This window comes from Canis lupus, chromosome 29 (genome assembly GCF_048164855.1).
Source record: "Canis lupus baileyi chromosome 29, mCanLup2.hap1, whole genome shotgun sequence".
Lineage (NCBI taxonomy): Eukaryota > Metazoa > Chordata > Mammalia > Carnivora > Canidae > Canis > Canis lupus.
Window position 1 is genome coordinate 757,811 of NC_132866.1, and position 21,620 is coordinate 779,430.

General features: G+C 62.6%; 1 protein-coding gene across 4 annotated transcripts in view; it reads right to left on the bottom strand.

Annotated features, from left to right (window-relative positions):
* The window catches only part of INPP5A (inositol polyphosphate-5-phosphatase A), a 161,724-nt gene that overhangs the window by 114,985 nt on the left and 25,119 nt on the right, over positions 1-21,620 (bottom strand). For all 4 annotated transcript variants that reach the window (XM_072804800.1, XM_072804798.1, XM_072804797.1 and 1 more), the window contains exon 2: positions 248-289. Coding sequence is in view for 3 of the 4 variants with exons in the window: in XM_072804798.1 (XP_072660899.1) it covers positions 248-289 (42 nt within the window). In the remaining variant the exon portion in view is untranslated. The remainder of the gene's footprint in view (positions 1-247; positions 290-21,620) is intronic.

Genomic DNA, 21,620 nt, shown 5'->3' on the forward strand with positions numbered 1-21,620 from the left:
CATGGCCCCTCTGGCGGCCGTGCCAGCTGTGTGCTCCCCACAGGCATCCTCATGTCCCCAGCAGCTTCCGGTGGCCTCCCCCTCTGAATCCTGGCCCAAGCGGGGAATCTGAGCAGGAGCCTCTGAGGGGAACGGGACGCCCATCACAGCCACGCACGACTCGGACAGAACACGGTTCCCACAGAAATAAAATACTCACGACGTAAATACTTCATCTGAGAGAGCTGCTGTCACAAGTACTTCTTACCTGATAGAACTCCCGAAGCCAGTTCTTCTGTAGGTTTTCTGGCTATAAATTAAGAAGAAAAAAAGACAGTCAGACCATTGGCACAGCCCCAGAGAGCCACGAGCAGAAGCTAATGGTCTTCATCAGGCCCTTGCAGGCCTCACTGGGGGCGTCAGCGGGGAGCACAGTCCAGGGGGGACCCTCCCGGTGCCCAGGAGAGGCCCCAGCTCCGCGTGGGGGGACCACGTGCAGGCCGCCCCGCAGACGCAGCTCTCCAGGCGACAGGCAGGCCCGCAGCGCCCGGTGTCCACACCCGTCCCCACGGGGACTGAGCTTCTGCCCCCACGACGCCCCCACGACCCAAAGTCATGGCAACCCGCGGCCGGCCCCCCAAGCAGGTGCTGGCTGCCCGCATCCTGATACACGGGAAGACGGAACTGCCCACGAGGTCCCGGCGGGAAGAAGCCGGGCTGGGGAGCGAGGGCCTGCAGGCCACCGGGGGAGCAGAGGCGGTGCCCGGGCTGCAGCAGGTGTGGGCCTGCCTCCCCCAGGACCAAGCTCAGGGGGCTGGGCCCAGGCCGGCAGCCCCCCCGACTCAGCAAGCCACCCGGACCCCGTCTTCCCTGCGGAGGAGTGAGGGGGAAGCTGCCCCAAAAGACAAAGACCGGGTGGGCTGGGCCGAACGAGCCGCCAGGGCAAGGGGCAGCGCATCGCGGGGCGTCGGTGTACAGACTGGGCCACGGGGCCACGGCACAGCCCTGGGACCCTGAAACCAAAAGGGAGAAGACAGGTGTGGGGTGGAGCAATGGGTGGCCCACGGCCACTGAGGAAAACAGTCCAGCGGGTCCCGAACGGGCGGGTGGAGTGTGCACGGGATCCTGAGGACACCTGTCCCCAGAGACAGGTGCCACCACTGCCAGAGGCACCGGTGGGAGTCACAAGAGGTGGGAGTGGCCCAAACATCCGCCCACAGAAGGACGTCACTCCACCTTGAAGGGAACAAAGCAGGGACACCTGCCCCAACGTGGGGGAGCCTCAAACTCGACGCTTGGACAGTCCACAGGGGGAAGCGGACTGTTGCGGGGGCCGCGGAAGTGAGGGGCCACCAGCCCTCCATGGGGTGACAGGAGTGCCGGGCGATGGACGAGCCCGGTGGCTGCAGCGCCCCGTGAGGCCACGCCCCCGCCGCGTGGAGCAGCGACACCGCGGGCAGGCGCCACGGCCGGGACGGGGCGGGGTGGCCAACGAACGGCCGCAGGACAGCGGGACCACAGCCCTGCCCGACCCCGGCCCAGTCCCGCAGGAGCAGAGGAGCGGGGGGCAGAGCTGCCCCTCTGGGGAGGTGCCTAGGCACACCCGTGACCGCCGCCTTTCACGGCCCTGAGTGAGGGAGAAGCGCCAGCGGCCCGGCCTGTGGCCTGACCGTGGCCTGGCACAGCCCTGCCCCCGCCCCCGAGGTCCCGCGGGGACTGTGGAGAGCACCAGGTCAGGCGCGGCGGGGGGCGGGCCCCCTGCTCCCTCCTCTTCCTCTTGCTCCTCTCCTCCGAGCTGGCAATCGCCCGCCTTACTCTCCCATTTTCTAACTTAATCTTAAAAGCTTAAGCCAGAGACAAACAACGAGGTGCTCAGGACGCCGTGACAACCCCTCCAATAACACTGGTCACCGCAAGCAACAGGAAGAGGCAAGGGACGACCAGGGAAGCCACTCGCGGGCAAGACGAGAGCGGCCGAGCCTGCGGGGCAGGAGCCGCGCCGTGACAGCTGCTAACTTTACTGCATGAAAAGCTGCTACCAACAGGCCAGACCAAGAGCAACGACTCACACGTGCCCCCACCGTGTGCACACGCGCACACGCACACGCCGGCTTGGAAGCTGCAGGCCCCAGGGCTGGACAGTGCGGATTACACGTCTCCACCGACACGGGCTCGGCACCATGGAGCAGAACCGTCCGTGGGGACAGAGCGTGCCAGGTCTGCACCTGAGATGTGGCTGGTGTGACTGAGGGCCTGAGTTTCTACTGTCGCTTAACCCTGAGCAGTCACACGGCTGCAGAAACCCAGCTCGGGAGGAAAAAGAGGGAAGCTTCTAGGTCCCACAATGAAGCGAATGTAATACTGACGTACAGACGTGATGAACACGGCATGTGCAACAGGGCAGAAACCGGGACGCCCCGGGGGCTCAGGGGATGAGCACCTGCTTTTGGCTCAGGGTGTGACCCCGGGGTCCTGGGATCGAGTCCCACATCAGGCTCCCTGCATGGAGCCTGCTTCTCCCTCTGCCTGGGTCTCTGCCTCTCTCTCTGGGTCTCTCATGGATAAATAAAATCTTTAAAAAGAAAAAAAAAGGACAGAAACCTAGGGGCCACCCCTGTCCCACCGACGGCCGTCAGTACAGACACCCAAAACTAAAGAATGATGAGAAGCTGCTCAGGACCACAATGCGAGGAGGCTCCCAGGCCTGGGTGGGTTTACCTGCCGGGACTTAGCAGGTACTCAGTGTCTATGTGAGAGAAGGATCCCTGGAGAAAGATGCCCTCTCGGCTCCGGCCGGGGGACGGGAGGAGGAGCCTGGAGAAACACACCCAGGTCCATCTTGCTGGGAAGAGACCTCACGGGCGCCCGAGCCCACCCCTGGAAAGGGTGCTTCCCCCAACCCGCCTGTCTACCGCACGGAAGGACGGGCAAGGGGGAGCTGAAAAACACGCGTGGGGCACCCAGGACAGGGACAAGGCGCACCAAGGGTCTGAGATTTAGCCACAGGCTGCAGAGCGCTCCCCCCCTCCGACGGCAACAGGGCACCGGTGCCGCGACGGCAGGTGCCAGCACAAGAGGGCTGAGGGGTCCTCAGGGAGCCCCAAACACAAGCACGAGGACCCCGACACCACAGCCACAGCACGCAGGAAACACGGCCCAGAGGCAAGGCAGAGATACCTGTGTACAGACAAAGGGCATCAGACTCTGCCATGACCCAGACTCCGGAACTGTCAGGAAGGGAATTAGAGTGCAGCATGGGCTGTGATGGGAACGGGGGGCACAGGACGGAGGAGCCGCACAGGCAGTGTGACGGGAACTCTAGACTCCAAAGGAAATACTAAAATCAAAGACACCGCAGCCGAAACGAGGAAGCCCTGAGTGGCTCAACACACTGGACGCGGCTGCGGTAACGACCGGGGAGCCCGAAGACCGTCACACAAACCCCCACAACAAAGATGCAGAGAAACACTGGAGAAGCTACAGAGCGTCGAAGAGCCCACGGACACTGTCACACGACGAGGGCCCGAGAAGACCGCGTGGCCAGCGCTCGTGAGGCCCCAACGGGAGGATTCTTCAGGATGAACGACGAGCCCGAGCCACAGGTCCAGGACGCTGGGGCACCGCGCGGTGGCGTAAATCCCGGAAAACCTCCTTGCAGGCACCCGATGCTCCCCCTGCAGAACCCCAGCAACAGAGCATCGGGAAGGGGGGAGAAACAGAGGGGCCAGGGGCCAGCACCTTCTGACAGGCAGGCAGGCAGGAGGGCCACCGGGGCTGAGGGGCCCACCCAGGACTCTGCTTCTAGCAAAAGGATCTCCCAAAAGCGAAGGAGAAACGAAGATGTTCTCAGACACACAGGACAGGAAACTCCTCACCAGCAGACCTGCCCCAAGGGTAATGTGTGTAAAAAGTTCAGCAAAAAGGAAAACCACACAGGTCAAAATTGTGGATTTACATGAAGAAAAGATGGAGAAGAAACAAATGCAAGTTCTCCAGGGAGAGTCTGCAACCATTAGGGGCCAAGCTCTGGCGAGCCGGGAAGTGCCCGCCGAGGCCTGCAGCGCCGGCAAGCGCCCCGCCTGTGTGCCCAGGGGACCCTCCCTGGGCATGGCGCCCGGGAAAACCGTAAGGTGTGGCTCCCCCCGATCGGGCACATTAGTGATGAGCTGGAAGGGTCCACGGAGGTAGGCAAACCCCGAGATCAGCTGGGCGGGGCATCAGGTGGGCGGGGCACGGGCGGGAGCGGAGGGCGCTCGGCTGGGGCCCGCGGAGGCAGCTGCCCCCCTCCCACGGCGGCGAGGACATAGCGCATCTCTGGCCCGCCGGGAAGGCGCCTGGGAGGGCCGACGTCCCCGCGGGGCGGGAGAGCGGGGCTGTGCCCACGGCGCAGGACACGGGCACCGAGTCAGCGTCAGAATCTGGCATGTGCTGTGTGCAAGGTAACAAAGTAAGTGTCGCGGTAAACGTTTCTCTGCATCCAGACTTTATTGCGTGGTCAGGTCCACGGGGAAGGAGGCTCTAGCGCGCCCGTGGTGAACCCGCTGTCCTACGACGCGCCGCGCAGGCCGCGGAACCCGGTCCCCAAGGGCTACGGAGCGGCCGGTCTGTGTGCTGACCGCCCGCCCTCAAACACCGCGGTGACCAAATACGTGGCTCACGTAGGTGCTCAGATACACGGCTCTCAACGTTGCCTTCGTTCACGGGTGTTTCTGGTGTTTTTTTTGTTTTTTTGTTCAATAACAAATCCGGGTTTATGTTCATCCTCCTGTCACGGGTCAGTTTACGGCACAGCTCGAATCCAGGCTTTCTGGGTGACACGTCTCCTCGCCTTGTGCGACTTGTTCAAGGGCGACGGCTGAGGGCCGCAGGCTGCACGCGCCCCCGAGCCCGGGACCGAGACGCCGTCACTGCCGCCGCCGCAGACACTACAACGACAGAGAAGAGCCTGAGGCCCCACGACGGGGAAGGCGCAGGGTCCGCAAACTACGGGGAACATGAAAGAACTTAGAGCAGGATGTGAAATCAAGACGCAACCTCGACGGCCCCCCTCGCCGAGAAGCCATCGGAGGCCGCCCAGGGAGAAACCCTGTTTAGCGCAGCACCGTCGAGGTGACCACAGGCAATGGCACCAGGAACGAGCGCGAGCCCCGGCAGAGGCGACCCCCGGCCCACAGGGAGGGCGGCCCACACCCCCGCCAGCGCCAGCAGGTGTAGACTCCACATCCCGAGCTCCACACTCGACTGTCAGGTTCACGTGGCAAAGCACACCCCAACTCGGAGTCTACACCCCATTCCCAAGGCAGACAACACGCTCCCCGCAGCCGCAACTGGGCGCGAAGGGACGGATGCCAGGCTGACCGGGGAGCGGGCGCCAGCGGCCACACACCCACGGCTGACCTTCCACACCCAGCACGTCTTCAAAGGTCTGATGGGAAAGTCACCGCCAGCAGGACCCCGCCCGAGGAATCCAGAAAAGGCCTCCAAGTCCGCGGACACGTCGGCAAGACGGTCGCCCCGTCCCCGGGCGAGAGCTGGCCAGCTGGGCCTGGCCACACAGCAGGCGCGCCAGGCGAGCGAAGGCACCCTTTGTTCTCCGGGAGCAGGGGCCGCGGGGAGGGCCGACCGTGGTGATGCTCGCCGTGACCGCAGGCCTGGCAGCTGAGGCAGGGCCGCCCGGCCACTCCCCACGCTGTCGCCGTTCCCGGGACGGGGTTGGGGCCCACGCACGACGGAGGCTGAATCTGCAACCGCAAGCAGTGCGCCCGGGCGGAGCAGATGACTGGCGGCCGCCCACGTGGCTCTCAGCCAAGCGGCCCACGGCCCACGGCGTGACACTGAGCACCTGAGCAGCAGACGCGGCCGCACGCTGCCGTGGCAGGGTACGGAGTTGGGGGCGACCCACCCCGCTTGCCCGCAAGGACGTGAGCCCCGCATGCACCCCGCTGCCCTCACTTTCAAGGGACGAGAAACCCACAGGCCGCAGCTGAGCAGCAGGCACGGCGCGCGTCCCGCGGAGGGTCACCGCCCGGCCTCCGCACAGCGACGCAGCCGCAGCGCCCTGTCCTCGCCCGGGGCCCCTCCGGCACTCCCTGCGGCCAGGCCTTCCACACTCCCACGCGCCACGGCTCGTCCACACGCGGAGGCAGAGGCCGGGTTTCAGGGCCACGCAGCTCGTCCCGGGCTGTGATCCCCACGAAGGCTGAGCAGGCGACCGCGGCGCCGCCTCCCCCATCGTGTGTGGCCCGAGACAGAGGCCAACTCTACGTGGCTCCTGGGGGTAAACACGAGCCCCGGGAGGTGACGGGAAGTCCCAGAACTGCAGGGCCTGGGGGTGTCTGAAGAAGGAGGCCTGTGAGCGTGACAGGGAAGCGCCCCCACCCAGGTGGGAGCCGGGTGCCCACGCAGGCTCTTCAACACACGGGGATAAAACTGATAAACCCTGGGCAGAACGATCGAGAAGTCAAGGACACAAGGGACCAAGGGAATCAAGGGAAGTCACCAACACAGACCTGGAAAGAGCAACGAGAGGCCGCGAACATGCGCCAACAGACCTGACTACTCAGACGAAGCACAAACCCCTGAAAAGCCAACGGACACAGGATGAAACAGAAAACGTTCATCCACTGAATTAGTTGCATTTGAACCAAAAGCCGCCCCACAGGACGCGGCCGGGCTCCCTGCTGAGCCGCACGGCCACCAACAGACACGCATCAACCCCACGGTCTGTCCCAGGAAGCCAGCCCCACGGCGAGGGAGGGACACCGCACACCCACGTGTCCCCGAGCCACGTGCACGAGCACATGAGAGAAAGGCCCGCGTGGCCCGGAATGTCGGCCCAGGGACGCCAGTCCTGTCGGATGCTGGAGAGACCTGTGTCGTCCCCGAGGAAACGATGCCATCGCTGCCAGAGACACGGAACATCCTCCAAAGCTGGGAAACAGAACACAAGATCTCGCAGCAAAGAAAGAGAAGGAAACTTCCCCAGTTTGCAAAAGGCTCTAAAGAAAAGGTGGTGAACCCCAGTCTGCAGCTCACCGCCCCCACTGCTTCCCTGTGAGAAGAGCAGGGGCTGGCCGGGCCTGGGGGGCTGTGCTGGGACCTGGGGGGCTCTGCTAGGACCTGGGGGGGGAATCTGCTCGGACCTGGGACGGACTGTGCTGGGGCCCTGGGGGGACTGTGCTGGGACCTGGGGGGCTCTGCTAGGACCTGGGGGGGGAATCTGCTCGGACCTGGGACGGACTGTGCTGGGGCCCTGGGGGGACTGTGCTGGGACCTGGGGGGCTCTGCTAGGACCTGGGGGAGGAATCTGCTCGGACCTGGGACGGACTGTGCTGGGGCCCTGGGGGGACTGTGCTGGGAACTGGGGGGCTCTGCTAGGACCTGGAGGGGGGACTCTGCTCGGACCTGGGAGGGACTGTGCTGGGACCTAGGGGGACTGTGCTGGGGACCTGGGGGGACTGTGCTGGGGCCTAAAAGGGAGGACTGTGTTGGGGCCTGCAGGGACTGTGCTGGGGCCCTGGGGGGACTGTGCTGGGGACCTGAGGGGGCTCTGCTGGGACCTGGGGGGACTGTGCTGGGACCTGGGGGGCTCTGCTAGGACCTGGGGGGGGACTCTGCTCGGACCTGGGGGGGACTGTGCTCGGACCTGGGGGGGACTGTGCTGGGGCCTGTGGGGGAGGACTGTGCTGGGGCCTGCGGGGACTGTGCTGGGGCCTGGGGGGACTGTGCTGGGGACCTGGGGGGACTGTGCTGGGGCCTGGGGGGACTGTGCTAGGGCCTGGGGGGACTGTGCTGGGGCCTGCGGGGAGTGTGCTGGGGCCTGGGGGGGGAGGACTGTGCTGGGGCCTGGGGGGGAGGACTGTGCTGGGGCCTGCGGGGACTGTGCTGGGGCCCTGGGGGGCTCTGCTGGGACCTGGGGGGGGACTGTGCTGGGGACCTGGGGGGACTGTGCTGGGACCTTGGGGGGTTCTGCTGGGACCGGGGGCAGGGGCTCTGCTGGGACCTGGGGGGGGGGCTCTGCTGGCTGGGCCCACAGGCCACCAGACCCGCACGGGAACCTTCACCTGCGTGTCCCCCCAACCAGAGCAGACAAGTGCACAGTGAGATGCTGACTACCTACGAGCACCAAGAACACAAGTTACTGGGCAACACGCCTAACAACCGGCAGGCAGGCCTCCAGCTGACACCACAAAGCAGGGCTGAGCGACAGGAGCCGAGAGCCAGCAGGGCCAGGACGGCAGCTCCCGCTCTCCTGTGGGCCCCGGGAGCCCCGGCCGCGACGTCAGCAGGCTTTCTGACCCACGGACCCGCTGGCTCAGAGGCCCGGGCAGAAACGCAGCCGGCCCCAGATCCCAAGGCAGACTCTGCAGACTGTGAAAGTGCGGCGGCGCCCAGGGGCCGAGGCGGGCGTCAGGCCCCCCCCAGAAAGCCCCCAGGGTGAAGGCAGCCGGTCCTGGAAGTAAAGTGGACGAACAGATCAACCTGGAGAGGGACGCACGCTCGTACCTTGATTCACGTCAACAAAGGTGCCAGCGCGATCCACGGGCGGAGGCCGGGTGACGCCCCGGGGAGAACACACGCCACCACTACGGCATCGCACACGAAGATTAACTGAGATGAATGGAAAACCTCAAGATAACAGAGAAAACCGTACTGCTCGAGGAGGCAAAGGGAAGAAGGTCTTCACAACCTGGTGGCAGGCGGATTTCTGAGGGCACAGAAAGCAATAATCATAAAAAAAAAAAAATCACAATTAGACACTGCAGGTCACTGAAATCACCACCGAGAAAATGAACAGACAAGCCACAGAAGTCAAGCAAAGACTGGGCCGCGACGTGTAAAGAGTTCTTACAACCCAGTTATGAAAACAAACAATTCATGAGAAAGGGGCAAAGGACGGCACAGCAACTGATAACTTTACCAAAAACAAAAATGAAGACGCACAAATGGCCAACAAGCAGTTGAAAGCAGCTGAGTACCAGCAGTCCCGGAGGAGGGGCCACCGCGCGGCTGAGATTAGCGGATGGAAACGCCGACCTCCACCTCCGCTGGCAGCGGGGAGCAACCAGACACCGGGGCTGGGGACTTCGGGGCAAGTCCCGCCCGTGACGCACCAACTGCACTCCCAGGTGGAATTACCTGAGAGACGGAAACGTGGCCACACAAGCACCTGCACTCGAATGTTCAGAGCGTCGCTCACAACGAAAACGCGGGCAGAGCCCGGGACATGTGGGCGGGAGACGAGCTAGACCCCCCGAGGTACGGCCAGAAACCCCTACGGGGAAAAAGGAGCAAAGTGCGCTGCCAACAGGACCAATGGGACAGACGGACAGGACAGACCAGAGCCCACGTGGACCCACTGGCGGGACGGCCAGGGCAGCTGAAGTGCACAGGAGGGAACCGGGGCCCGGCTCCCCGGCGGCGGAGGGGACGGGAACCCTCTGGGTGGGCGGTCGCGGTCTACACCTTGATGAAGGTTTGGGCCAAATGTAAGAACTTGTCAAAACTCAGGGGCACCGGGCGGCTCAGGGCGTGACCCCGGGGTCCTGGGATCGAGTCCGCATTGGGTGCCCCGCAGGGAGCCTGTTTCTCCCTCTCTCCGTGTCTCATGAATAAATAAATCTTTTTTAAAATGGGGGAAACCATTAAAGAAAAAAAGAAGGGCCTTGTCAGAACTCAGCAAACGAACAGTCAACCCCGTCCAGCGACCACGCGGAACTGTTCCACCAACAGAAACACCGAAAGCCCCGCTGAGCCCCGCTGGCGACACGCCCCGGAGAGCTTGGAGGGGAGCGTCCCGCCTGCCGCCCGCCACCGACCCCGAGGTGCACGGAAGCCACGAGTGACCCGCGGGCGGGGCGGCGGATCAGCGCCATGAAACAAATGCAGCAGAAAGTTAACGACAGAACCCAGGTGGCTGACACACAGCACTAATGGAAAAATTCCTTCAACTTTATCATATGCTGGAAATTTTGTAATAAATGTTGGGAAAGAGTTTAAAAATAAACAAGAAAGGGCCGAAGTTGACGGTCCATGAGGCCCTTTCCGTGACTTTTTCCACGAAGCGTGGCCAGCTGCAGGAGCTCCAGGAGGCCACGGGCTTGGCTTTGCTCCTCCCCCGGCGGGACCCACGGCCGGCTGCCCCAGACCCCGCTCCCGCGCCCTCCACTCCCAGCCATGAGCCTCAGGAAGGGGCCGCTCCAGCCCCACCCCTGGGCGGACAGGGAGCCCCACCAGCGGGAGAGTGGCCACGGGGAGAGCGTGACCCCCTCCGCAGCCCGTGCTGGGGACAGGGAGGGAGCTGCCCTCTGTAACCCTGGACGGCCGTAGGGCCCTGCGGACGGCCAAGCGTCAGGAGCCACAGAGGGGCGGGCAGGTCATGAAGCAGGAAAGCCCAAAACACCCCTTCTCCAACAATCAGACATGCTAATTCTTAGTCTCAGATATTTTTTAATCTTAAAATTCAAGTCCAAAATAACTTAAGTCTAAAAATAGGACCCCTGTAAAGTAAACACATGTGAAATCCTTCCAGCTCCTTCCCTTTTCACTGGCCACACCCAGGGCTGCACTGATGTCACACCTCCCCGGAGCCTCGCAGGTCCCTATGCGGCAGGAGGGGGGCAGGATGGGGGCCGGGGACAAATGCAAGCCCCCCAGCTGCAGGCAAGGCTGGCTCACCCCCGGGCCCCCTCCGAAGCCTCTGGCCAGGCTGTGAGGAGAGCACAGGGCCTCCGCCCGGGGCCCCAGAAACATGTAACAGCGAGGCACAGTGGTGGCCCCGAGGGACGGAGAGGCAGCCCTCGTGCTCTGGGACAGGAGCGAGGCACACGGACCTGCAGAGGGTGCCCTGGGGGAGCGGAGCCAACCACCCGAGTCCTCCAGCTCCAAGCCATCTGGGGTCTGGGGCAACTGGAGCCCGGGCTGGGGAGCAGGAGGTATGAACGCTGCATTCCTAGGTCATGGGGTCACCACACCTGGCCTGTGGAGTACAGGGTCACTGGCAGCGTGCCTGTGGACCACGGGGTCACGGACACCTGACCCACGGGCTGTAGGGTCACCGACACGTGCCTGAGGGCACGGGGTCCTAGACACTGGACCTGGCGCCGTGGGGTCATGGGGTCACTACACCTGCCCCACAGGCCCGGCCCGGCTGCGGCAATGGCTGAGCCGGAGGACACGGGACAGACGCACAGCAGGGCTGTCTCCGACGTGACTGGAGGAGGCAGGACAGGGGTTGGCGGGGCCCGAGGGCCAGGGCAGCACAGCGGCTCTAGCGTGGAAGGAGGGGCGGGTGAGGGCTGGAGGCTCTCGATACTCCCCCTACCTGACGCACACGCTGTTCACAAGTCTCATCAGACGCCCAAGGCAAAAGCTAAAACACGTTTTCCTGCAAAGGCCGCAGAAGTGACCTCCTGAAGCACACCCTCTGCAAAATCACTATTAAGGCAAAGGCGGAGCGGCAGTGAGTAAGGAGCGGGCGCGGAGCGTGTGCTGGGGCCACGCGGGGCGGGTGCCTGGACGTGCGACCCCCAGCCTCCCGCGGAGGCCGAGGCTCCCCAGGCTGAGAAAGGCGGAGCTGGCCCAACCGGGGCCGGGCGAAGCGGGGGCAGCTGCACACCGGCCGGTGCTCGGAGACCCCGTTCGGAGGGAGGCACAGCCGCCCACGGGCCACGTTCCACAGCATCGGAAGCACTCACAACGCGAGTTTGTCTTCACTGACGTGGAATCTCCATCTCGAGACACGTGTGGGCCACAACGCTCGTCCACACGTCAGAGCCCCACGGGCCCCTTGGGTCGCTGCCCCACCCCCGGCCCCCAGGTCAGAGGCACTCTTCCCACAGAAATGCAGGCTTCTCCCGGTCACATCCACCCAGGGCCCGGGCCGCAGGTAAACGTGTGATGCACAGGGTCGCAGACCAGAGAACACACCGGCAGGAAGTCCAGCCCCGCGCCTCGCAGGCCCCGCGCCTCCCGTACATTTAATCTCAGATGCAAAGGTGAGTAACGCGGCCAGTGTGCAGGGCGACCAGAGGGCCCCCGAAACACACAGCAGCCGAGTAACTTCACGAAGCCCCGGTGCAGCAGTGCTGGGCTCTACGGGCACCGGGGCCGGGGGCCGCCGACCTTGTCCTCCCAGCTCGTCCCCAGGCACCGCGGCCCTGCCTGGCACACCCTCACACCTTCCACCTCGCTGCTTTGCTCCTGCCTCGGCCAGAACCCTCCCCACACCTCAACGCCCTTCCCAACCTTGAGGACCCCCTCCCAGGTCCCAGAGCCCCCCAGGGTCTGCAACACACATGACAGAGTCTCTCCAACTGCAGGTGCAGGCCCAGGGGGCCCACATGCCTCTGGCAGGTGGGCAGTAGGAAGAAGAGGGCAGCCCCAGGAGGGCCCATGCCAGCAGCACCGGGAGCGCGGGTGCCAGGCACAGGTGGCCGGCCGGGCCCACTCAGGCCTCAGGACGGAACCCACACTCCCATAGAGCGCATGCTCGCACGGCACGGGCGTGAGTCATCAAGAGATCTACTTCGTTGAGAGGCAAACGCTCAGTGCTGCAAAATAACCCAGGAGAATCTAGAACACTCTAACTCGCACGCTGCCAGTCAGGTGAGTCGGTAAATACCCGCGCTGTGTGCAGGTAGGCCCGAGGGTGGGAGAGTGTGGGTCGGAGAGGAACGGAGCGGAGGAGGAGGATGTCCCAGCGCAGGCCCTGCCCCGCCGTCCAGGCCTCGGGGGACGTTCCACCCAGGGCTGGGCCCCAGAACCCCAGGGCACCGTCCACGCTTACACGTCACCCCAATCTGAACCTGCCGTCCACCCTGCAAACACGGCCAAACCTACACACCCGGAGCCCCACCCTGGACAGCACAGGGCAAGTGCCGGACCTCACGGGGAGGGGATGGACCCTGGGCGCCCCCGCCTCTGCCCTGCGGCCCGATGCTGCAAGCACCTCGGCCGTGCACGCAGCCTCCGCCACCGTGGCCACGGATGTGCAGAGCAGGGCGGGCCTGGAGCACGCGGGGTGGGGCCAGCAGCTTGGGAGCACCGCGCGCCAGCGGTGGCAACAGGGACAGACCATCTCCCTAGAAGGGACGGCGGTACAGGGACGGACGGGCCCCGGGGTCCAGAGGTCACCAGAGCCACAACAGTAGTCAGATGGCTCTTCGGCAGCAAGTATGAGAAAGGAGCCAAAGAGAGGCAGCGTGACAGGGTCCTCCGAACCCCACACCCAGGGCCGCGGCCACACAGCCACACAGAAGCTCAAGGGCCCTGGGCACCAGCGAGGCTGGCGGGAAGGGCCACTCGGGGGCCAAGAGCAGGGGCGCCCCATGAGCCAACTGTTTAACTTCGTACTGGATTCCTTCTGGCCAATGTAAACACGGTTTACAGGATTTCAAATAAACGGATTTCTACCCAGGAAAGAGCCTAAAAGTAAATGCACTCAAGTGCTTGTGGTCTGGTTAGGGGAGTGGGGGCCACGGCCTTCTCCTCTTTCACTAGTTTCCAAGTGACTGTGGGTGTGGTTAGATGGCTGGTTACTAATTTTACAATTTCCAGCCCGACTGCCACTCTGCTGCGGTGAGAGCCCGCCAGGCACGCTCCTTCCTGTGGGTTTCCCGCTGCCCCGTCTGTGCAACCCTCCCCTCCCCTCTGAGCAGAGGGGGCTCCTGGGAGCGAGCGAGGCCCCCCGGGATGAGGCCACCCCACCGTCAGCTCCTGGGCTGTGCACGGGCCTCTCGGCAGGGGGCGGGGGTGTCAGGTGCAAAGTGCCAACATCCAGGCGGCAACCCCAGCAGGGGTCCGGGCAATCCTTCAGAGATGTGCCAACACCAGGCCCTAAGGAAGAGCGCGCGCGTTTACCTGATGCGCAGATTATCCAAACAGCCGGCAGCGAGCCTGGAACCCACCTCTGCTGGGGTCTCACGCCTCAACGTCGTGCTCCTAAAGTCGGCAAAGTGCCGACCGGGCTTTTCAAATTCCAGGGCCCGGAACCAGTCCCCGTGCACGTGCTGAGAAGCCTCCCCGTCACACGGCCGACTTCACGGCGCGCGTCCGCGGCAGGCCCTGGGAGCACACGCACCTCCCATGTTCCGTTCAGCGGTTCGGCTGCTGGCCCGGGAAACCAGCGTCGCTGCTCCGCGTTCCGACGCCACCCACGGCGGCTCTTCCCTTCCCTAGAACGTCGGGTAACGACTGGTACAGTCCCTTTAACGGGCCCCGTATGATGAGGGGCAAGAACAGCCTCCCTGAGCCCCGCTCGCTCGCCGCGGCGGGAAACAGACCCTGTCCTCGCGGGCTCCTACACCGTCCGTGACATCCCAACAAACCCGAGTCTCTGCGAAAAACAGCCAGATACCGATGAGCTCTGCTGCCGTGTCTTCAAGGTGCTCTCGCTCTGATTCTGGAAACGACCCCATGTGGATGGTTCGGCCCTCGGCGGCCCAGGACACAGACCCCAGACCCCAGCTCCCAGCTCCCAGACACTGAGGGCAAGGCGCACGGGGCCCTCCTGCAGCCCGGGCGTCTCCCGGCGGCAGGGGCGACAACAAGCCGGCAGGTGCGACCAGACCACGAGGAGCAACAGCAAAAATACTCTGTGGGAGCCACACAAACCAAACAGGGCAAACAAAAGACAACCCCACCGCGAGCCCTGGGCTCCCACGAGTGTTTCTGAGCGCCCCCAACACACCGTCCCCTGATCACGACGCGGGGCGGGGCCGGGCACACCCGGCGGCCTGCTCTCCCCGGCCCAAATCCCGGCTTCCTCCTGGATGCAGACGACCCGCTGGGAAAACCGCTCCATCCACACGTGAGCGGACCCCTCCACCACCCTGAGCCACACCAGAAGTGTCTCCAGCTAAGGCACGTACAACATCCTGAAGGACACGTCCCTGGACCAAGAGTGTCTCCCCATCAGTAACTCTCTCCATCAAAGTCTGCACTCTCACACGCTGATGGCCACCCTCTCGGCACACCTGGTCAGCACTCCTGGGTCAGTGCAGGTGGGCCGGCACACCTGGGGGAGGCACCTGGGTGAGCACACCTGGGCCGGCACACCTGGGGGTTTCCAGCGCCCTTGCTCCTCAGGTGAGTCACATGGCTCCCTGTGGATGACTGCTCAGTTGGCACTTCCCAATTGTGATTCCACGTGGGACCCCGCCTCGAATGCCTACTCACCAGGCCCTCCCACCATGCTAAGCAGGGAGGCACAGAAGGGCCTCAGAGCCCCATGGATCAGCCAGCGAGGCCTGTCCAGTTCCCCAAGGACACTGCCCCTCGGAGCCCCAGGAGCATGGAGGGGAGGGCTGTCCCAGGTGCAGGTGCAGGTGCAGCCCCATCGGGACCCCACACTCAGCAGTAAGGAAGGAGCCCGGAGCCCGAGGCTGGGCTCAAACCTTGGCCTCCCTCACCGTGTGCTCAGCTCTGGGGCCTTGTTCCCATGTGGACACGAGATGGACACAGCACACGCTCCCCGGGGCTGCTGGTTCTCCCAGTACGCACTCCACCCGACTGTGATTTGCTAAGTTAGCTACGCCCCCGGACAGCTCTGCTTAGGTCCACAGTGGCTGGTCTCGTTACTGCCAGGCCCGCTCACAACCACACGCAGTGGCGGTGGGTGGGGAGTAGGCCACCAGCAGGCAGTCGGGGGGCAGCACCCAGAAAGCCAGTGATGGGGGGCTGGCCAGGCAGGCCTCCCCTCCCTGCCCCTCCACGCGCACCTTCAGACCCACCGGGCAAGAGCCCGGGTCTCCAGCCTGTGCTGTCCACCCTCACCATCTGTCCCTCATCTCATCCCACCTGTCTCCCCGCATTCGGGGCACCTGGGCCTGGGGCAGGTGGGCCCAGCAGGTGCGTGGCCTGACCTGAACAGGCCCGAGGCGCCCACGTGGTGGTATCTGGTCTCCACTCCTCAGCCGGCCCAGCCAGCAGCTGGAAGGCCGACATGCTCCCTAGCAGTGGGAGGGGGCCCAGAGCAACAGCACCGAGGGCCCCCCTCCCCGCCTGCACGTGAGGATGTGAGGCCACACCCCTCCATCAGGCGCAGTGCTGCAGGGCGTCGGCCTCCCGCTGTCCTGACGCTGCGAAACACCCAGGGCCCAGCAGGCGCCCTGCTCCTCCGGAACACGCGCCACCAGGGTCCCCAAGCTACGGCCACTGACGCTTCCCAGTGGTTTCACCGCCTCCTTGTCCCGTGGCTGGTGCACCGGAATTCTTGGGGAAACAGAAGCAAGGGTGTTGGCACCCGCAAACACGAAAACATGTGACGTGGTATAAAAAACAAACTCCTAAGATGACGGGGGACTGAAGGCTGTTCCACGTGAGGACAAAGGCGACTCTTCCCCCGAAGCCCCGGGTGGTGGGGGGTGGAGATGGGGGTGCAGCAGGGAGCCCGAGGGAAAACCCGGTGGTGTGGCGCACTGCACAGAAGGCAGGCGACCAGGAGGCTCTACCAACAGAATCTGCCAGGAAATCCCTCCGCCCGCCTCAGGCGAAGCCGTGGCACCGCCGTGCGGTCAGGGAGAGCGTGCCGACGTAAAGCCCCCCACGCAGCCTCGGGAGACTTTTAAATAAAACTTAAATTGTTAACCAGAGAGAAGTGACAACAACCAGAAGATGTGCGAGTATGAGAGTCTGGTGCTGTCTTCGTGAGATCAGATCTGGGCACGGGTTGGATGTCCCATATTTAAAAAAGCATTTCAAAAAAACACAAATAACATATCATCACAATCTATATTTATTGCCTTTTAATTTGTATTTTTTCCAAATATACATAACAAAGTTACACATCTTTGGTAATAAATTCAATCTTCATTGAAAGTTTCAATTATTTCAAAAAGATTCTTAACAATTTGCTTGGGATGGGAAACTCAAGGACTTAATTACAGACAAGCTAATGACTGGGTTGCTCTCCTGACGCTGCCGGGGACACTCTGGAAGTGTCAGAGCAGACTCTGCTATCGGCGCCTGTGAAAAGGGTTTCAGTGAGCGGTGAGCGTGCGAACTCCTGACTGGATCCTGCACAGGCGGCCTTGGGTGAAGGCCAGATGCCCGCCGACTCGGCCAGAACTTCCCAACGCTGGTTCCAGATGCTGTAACAGAACGCCAAGTTCCCGTGCAATGACTTAAAAAGTGGGAGAATCATCACGGTACATTGAGAGAAAATAAAACAGCGTTAAATACCTGGGGCCTTAATGATGAAGCTGGGAGGTGAGCGGGGCCCGGGCACACAGGTGGCTGGAGCAGCACACCCAGGCCTGCACCCGCCCCCCCGCAGCCCGTCCCACGCGGAGACCCACGCTTCACAAAGGAACAGCGCAGCGCGTCACTTGGAGGGCAGGTGGAAGGGGAGCTGCTCGGAGCTGCTTCGTCCTGTTGGGCAGCATCTCCCCAGAGGCCAGGCCCGCGTCTGGACCGCAGCAGACGCACCACTGTTTGTAGCGGGGAGTCACCCCGTCTTCCGACCTTGGATCCCGTGTGTGTGCAGATCTGCGTGCAGGCGCGAAGACACGTTTTACTTTTAACTCTTGTGGTACTGTTTCTGCTTTTCTATCTTCACACGGAAACCATCCACGTTTCTGAAACCCGGACCCGCCTCCGCACGGAAGGCTTCCTGCTTCTGTGCTGGCAGCGGTTTCTCTTTCCTTTCTGAGTACGGACAATAGTGTGTGTCCTGCAGCGGACACCCCTGGACGCAAGGAAACGCAGGGACGCTGGCCCCCAGCGCGGACCAGCCGCAGGGCCTGGGAGGCGACGGGCTGTCGTGTCGGGCAAGGCGTCCACGCTGCCCCACCAGCGTCACGCGGCCTGGCTCCCCGGCCCACGCCAACCTCCCAAGGCCTGTCTCACACGTGCTCCCAGAGTGCCCCCTGCCCCCCGCCCTTGCCAAGGTGTAACGGACACAAAATGCTGGAGAAGCTGGAGGCGTGCCGTGTGACTCGATGCGTGTGTGTCACATAAGCACTGCGTGAGTCAGTGGACGACCACCACCCCCCGGCTACAGATGCTGTCCCCACGATGAGGCCTCCAGAGACCTCTCGGCGACGTTCGCGGGCGTGACACCGCGCTGCGCATCACCTCCAGGCCGCTCTGACCCCCAGCCTGGTGGCCCGGCCGGGCTCCCTGCTGGAGCAGCCTCTGCCTTGCTCTCCTTTCTCAGATTTTTCCTGGCTGCCACTCACACACTCCCTGGCTTGTCGAGCTCCAGAGCAGTGCAAATGGTCTGGGGTCGAGAGTCCAGGGGTCCGCGGCAGCAAAGGCACCCGCCGCCGGGGCCCAGGCCTGGGGAGCCCCCCACACCATCCTGCTCCCCTCCCGTCCGGCCTGGCAGCCAGAGGCTCCGACCGGACACAGCCCGGGGACACCGCTGAGCCTTCCCGGAGGATGCCCTCCCTGACAGGAAAGCTGCGTGTGACCCCTCGAGGGGTAATGAGCACACAAGCACCCAGATCCTGTTTCTAAATACCGTGCTCCAATAGAAGAGCCAGGCCCGGGAGAACTGGCTGGCTCCAGGGAGGGGGCAGGGGAAACACGAGATGAGTCAGGAAGCGCTCAAAAAAGCCCGCAGGACGGGCGTGTACACGGGAGCCAGACGGAGGACTCAGCAGCCAAGGCCCGCGTCCTCGACCTCTACCCGCCACGCGTGGGCCTGCACCCGGCACCGGAGAGCACCCCCGAGTCACCCACCAGGAGCAATTCCGGGAGAACCCCAAGCAACACGTGTCGGTGCCCCGGGCGCGGCCTGGTTTACCCACGAGGGTGGGGTGCACGGATGCCTGGACCCCCGCAGGGCAGGGAGGGGACGCGGAGACCTGGCAGGCGCCGCGTTCACTCCTCGGTCTTCCTCCAAAAACCCGTAACCCCAGGCTAATCACGAGAAGGCGCCCGGCAGACCCAAGTACAGGGGCACCCACAGAACGCCCGAGAGGCTCCTCCACGCGTCAGGAACGTGGAAAACAAGAGCGAGAAGCTGCCAGGGTCCCGAGGGGTAGGGGAGGCAGGGCAGGACGCGGGACCGGGTCTCGGGATGGCAGAGGCGCATCTGCGGGAAACCTGGTAAGACCCAGACTGTGGCTCAGCCCACGGCGTTGGGCCACCGAGACTTTCTCAGCTGGGACGGAGGTGCCGGCAGCTCACCTGAAGGGCAGCACGGGGACGCCAGCGTCTTCCCTGCCACCTGGCTGTAAACCTAAACCTCCCAAAACTGATAAGCTGTCTAAAAGGTACCCCAGGAAATGCTGGGGGGGTTTCTCCTATCCTGTCCCCCACCCCCCGCCCTCTGTCAACCACAAGTTAACTCTGTGTCTGAGGCCACTTACGTTCTGTCCAGTTGTTCGGATTTCTTTTTTTTAAGATTTTATTTATTGATTCGTGAGAGACACAGAGAGAGGCAGAGACCCAGGCAGAGGGAGCAGCAGGCTCCATGCAGGGAGCCTGACGCGGGACTCGATCCCGGGACCCCGGGGTCACGGCCTGGGCCGCAGGCAGCCGCTCGCCCGCTGAGCCCCCGGGGCGTCCCCCATTGTTGTGATTTTTAAGGTCCACACAGGGGGGAGATGACATGGCCTCGGCCTGTGATCAGCTCCCGAGCAGACTGCTCCCTGGGGCCGCCCGTGCTGGTGCAGATGGCAAGACTTCCTTTTGTTTACGGCGGAGTAATACCTCGCCGTGGGCACATGTGCGCACACGTGCTTCACCCACCCATCTCTGATGGGCGACGCGGGGTTTGCGTCTTGGCTGTCGTGCACAACGCTGCGGGGAACCCGGGGGTGCACACGTCTTTCCAAATGAGCGTTTTCACATTTTTTGGGAAAAGAATGGGGTTCTTGTTTGAGGTTTTCTTTGGTGGGGGACAGGGCTGTGCTCCCACCCCCACCCAGCGCCCCTCCCTCTGCCTACAGAGTGTGCCCTGAGGATCGGAGGGCGGCTCCCAGCCTTTATCAGAGGACAGGGCGGCGGCAGAATGGAGACGGGCGGGCTGGTCCCCGATGGCACACGGAGCTGCCCAGGCGCGCCCGCCAACTCCCCAAGCTTCCTGCTACGTGTGTGACCGCACGGCAGCCGGTGGCAGCCCGGTCGGAAGGGGACTCTGGGACTCTGCGGCTCGCCCCGCAGCATCCCAACTGACACGGTGTATTTCCCAGGAGATGAGTTAGATTTAAAGATTAGCAGACGTCTCTGTTCTACAGACGTGAGGCGTCTGCGCTCATCAACAGGCGCATTGTTTCCACTGACGGCAGCTCCTCTCCACGCGCAGATCTCGGCGCCTAAATTCATGGGCAGGTTTCACGACCACGGCGGGCGGGACGTCTTGTTTCCTGCCTGTATATATGGGAACGCCGTGGACTCTTACGTATTCATCACCACATGCTTTCATTGCATATCACAGGTTTTCAGTAAATTCGCTTTTCCCCAGATGCATAATCACGTTTGTAAATAATTCTCTCCCCATTCTAATATTTCAGTATTTATAGTTTTTCTTGTTTAATTACTAACTGCAGTAGCTAAAGCTTCTAGAACTATTTAAATAATCGCATTTGTGTCAGGTTTCTTTCCCTTGTCCTTCACTTTAACAGAAATGTTTTATTTACAAGTTTTAAAATAATATTAAGGAAGGACGCCTGGGTGGCTCAGTCTGTGAAGCTTCAGCCTTTGGCTCAGGTCATAATCTCGGGGTCCTGGGATCCAACTCCACGTCGTGGGGCTCCCTGCTCAGCGGGGAGTCTGCTTCTCCCTCTCCCTCCCTGTACTCGTGTGCTCTCTAATAAATACATTAAAATCTTAAAAATTAAATAAATACTATTAAGGAAATACGTGCCTATATCAATCTTATTAACATTAACCACTGTTGGGGATCCCCGGGTGGCTCAACGGTTTGGCGCCTGTCTTCAGCCCAGGGCGTGATCCTGGAGTCCTGGGATTGAGTCCCGCATCGGGCTCCCTGCATGGGGCCTGCTTCTCCCCCTGCCTGGGTCTCTGCCTCCCTCTCTCTCTCTCTGTCTCTCGTGAATAAATAAATACAATCTTTAAAAAAAAAAGTAACCACTGTTTACTCAAAGAGATGTTGAATTTTATCAAATACATTCTCGGCATCTAGACAGATGACCAAAAAAGGAATATTTTCCTATTGACAAATCATTAACAAGCTGAATTATGTGGCCCAGTTTTTCCAAACGCAAACTACACTTACGTGTCTAATACAAATACACTCGACTGTCTGCGTTTGCTGCCGGCCCTCCACGGACCCTTGCACGAAGACGCCCAGGCAGCGTCCGGGGAGCTGACCAGGGCTCTGCGGGCCCCGACGGCTCTTAACCTCCCTGGAGCAGCGAGAGGCCACGCAGGCCTGGAGTGGGCGGTTCCCCGGCAGCCTAGATCCCCCCCCCCACCGCCCTGGCACTTCTGCGGGGCAGAGTGTTGATGAGCCCATCACTCCTTTTTCCTCTGATAACAGGACAACTTCACTTTCTCCTCCTCAGTCAGGGGAGCTGTGCAAATGTTGCTAGAAATTTATCCATTTTGTTAATTTTTTCAGTTATTTGAGCACAGCTGTACCAATTCATGTCTTGAAACGGACTTAACTTTGACAAGTTCCCTTGGAGAACCAGGGAACGCAGGGCAGGGGGCCAGGCTGCTGAGGCCTC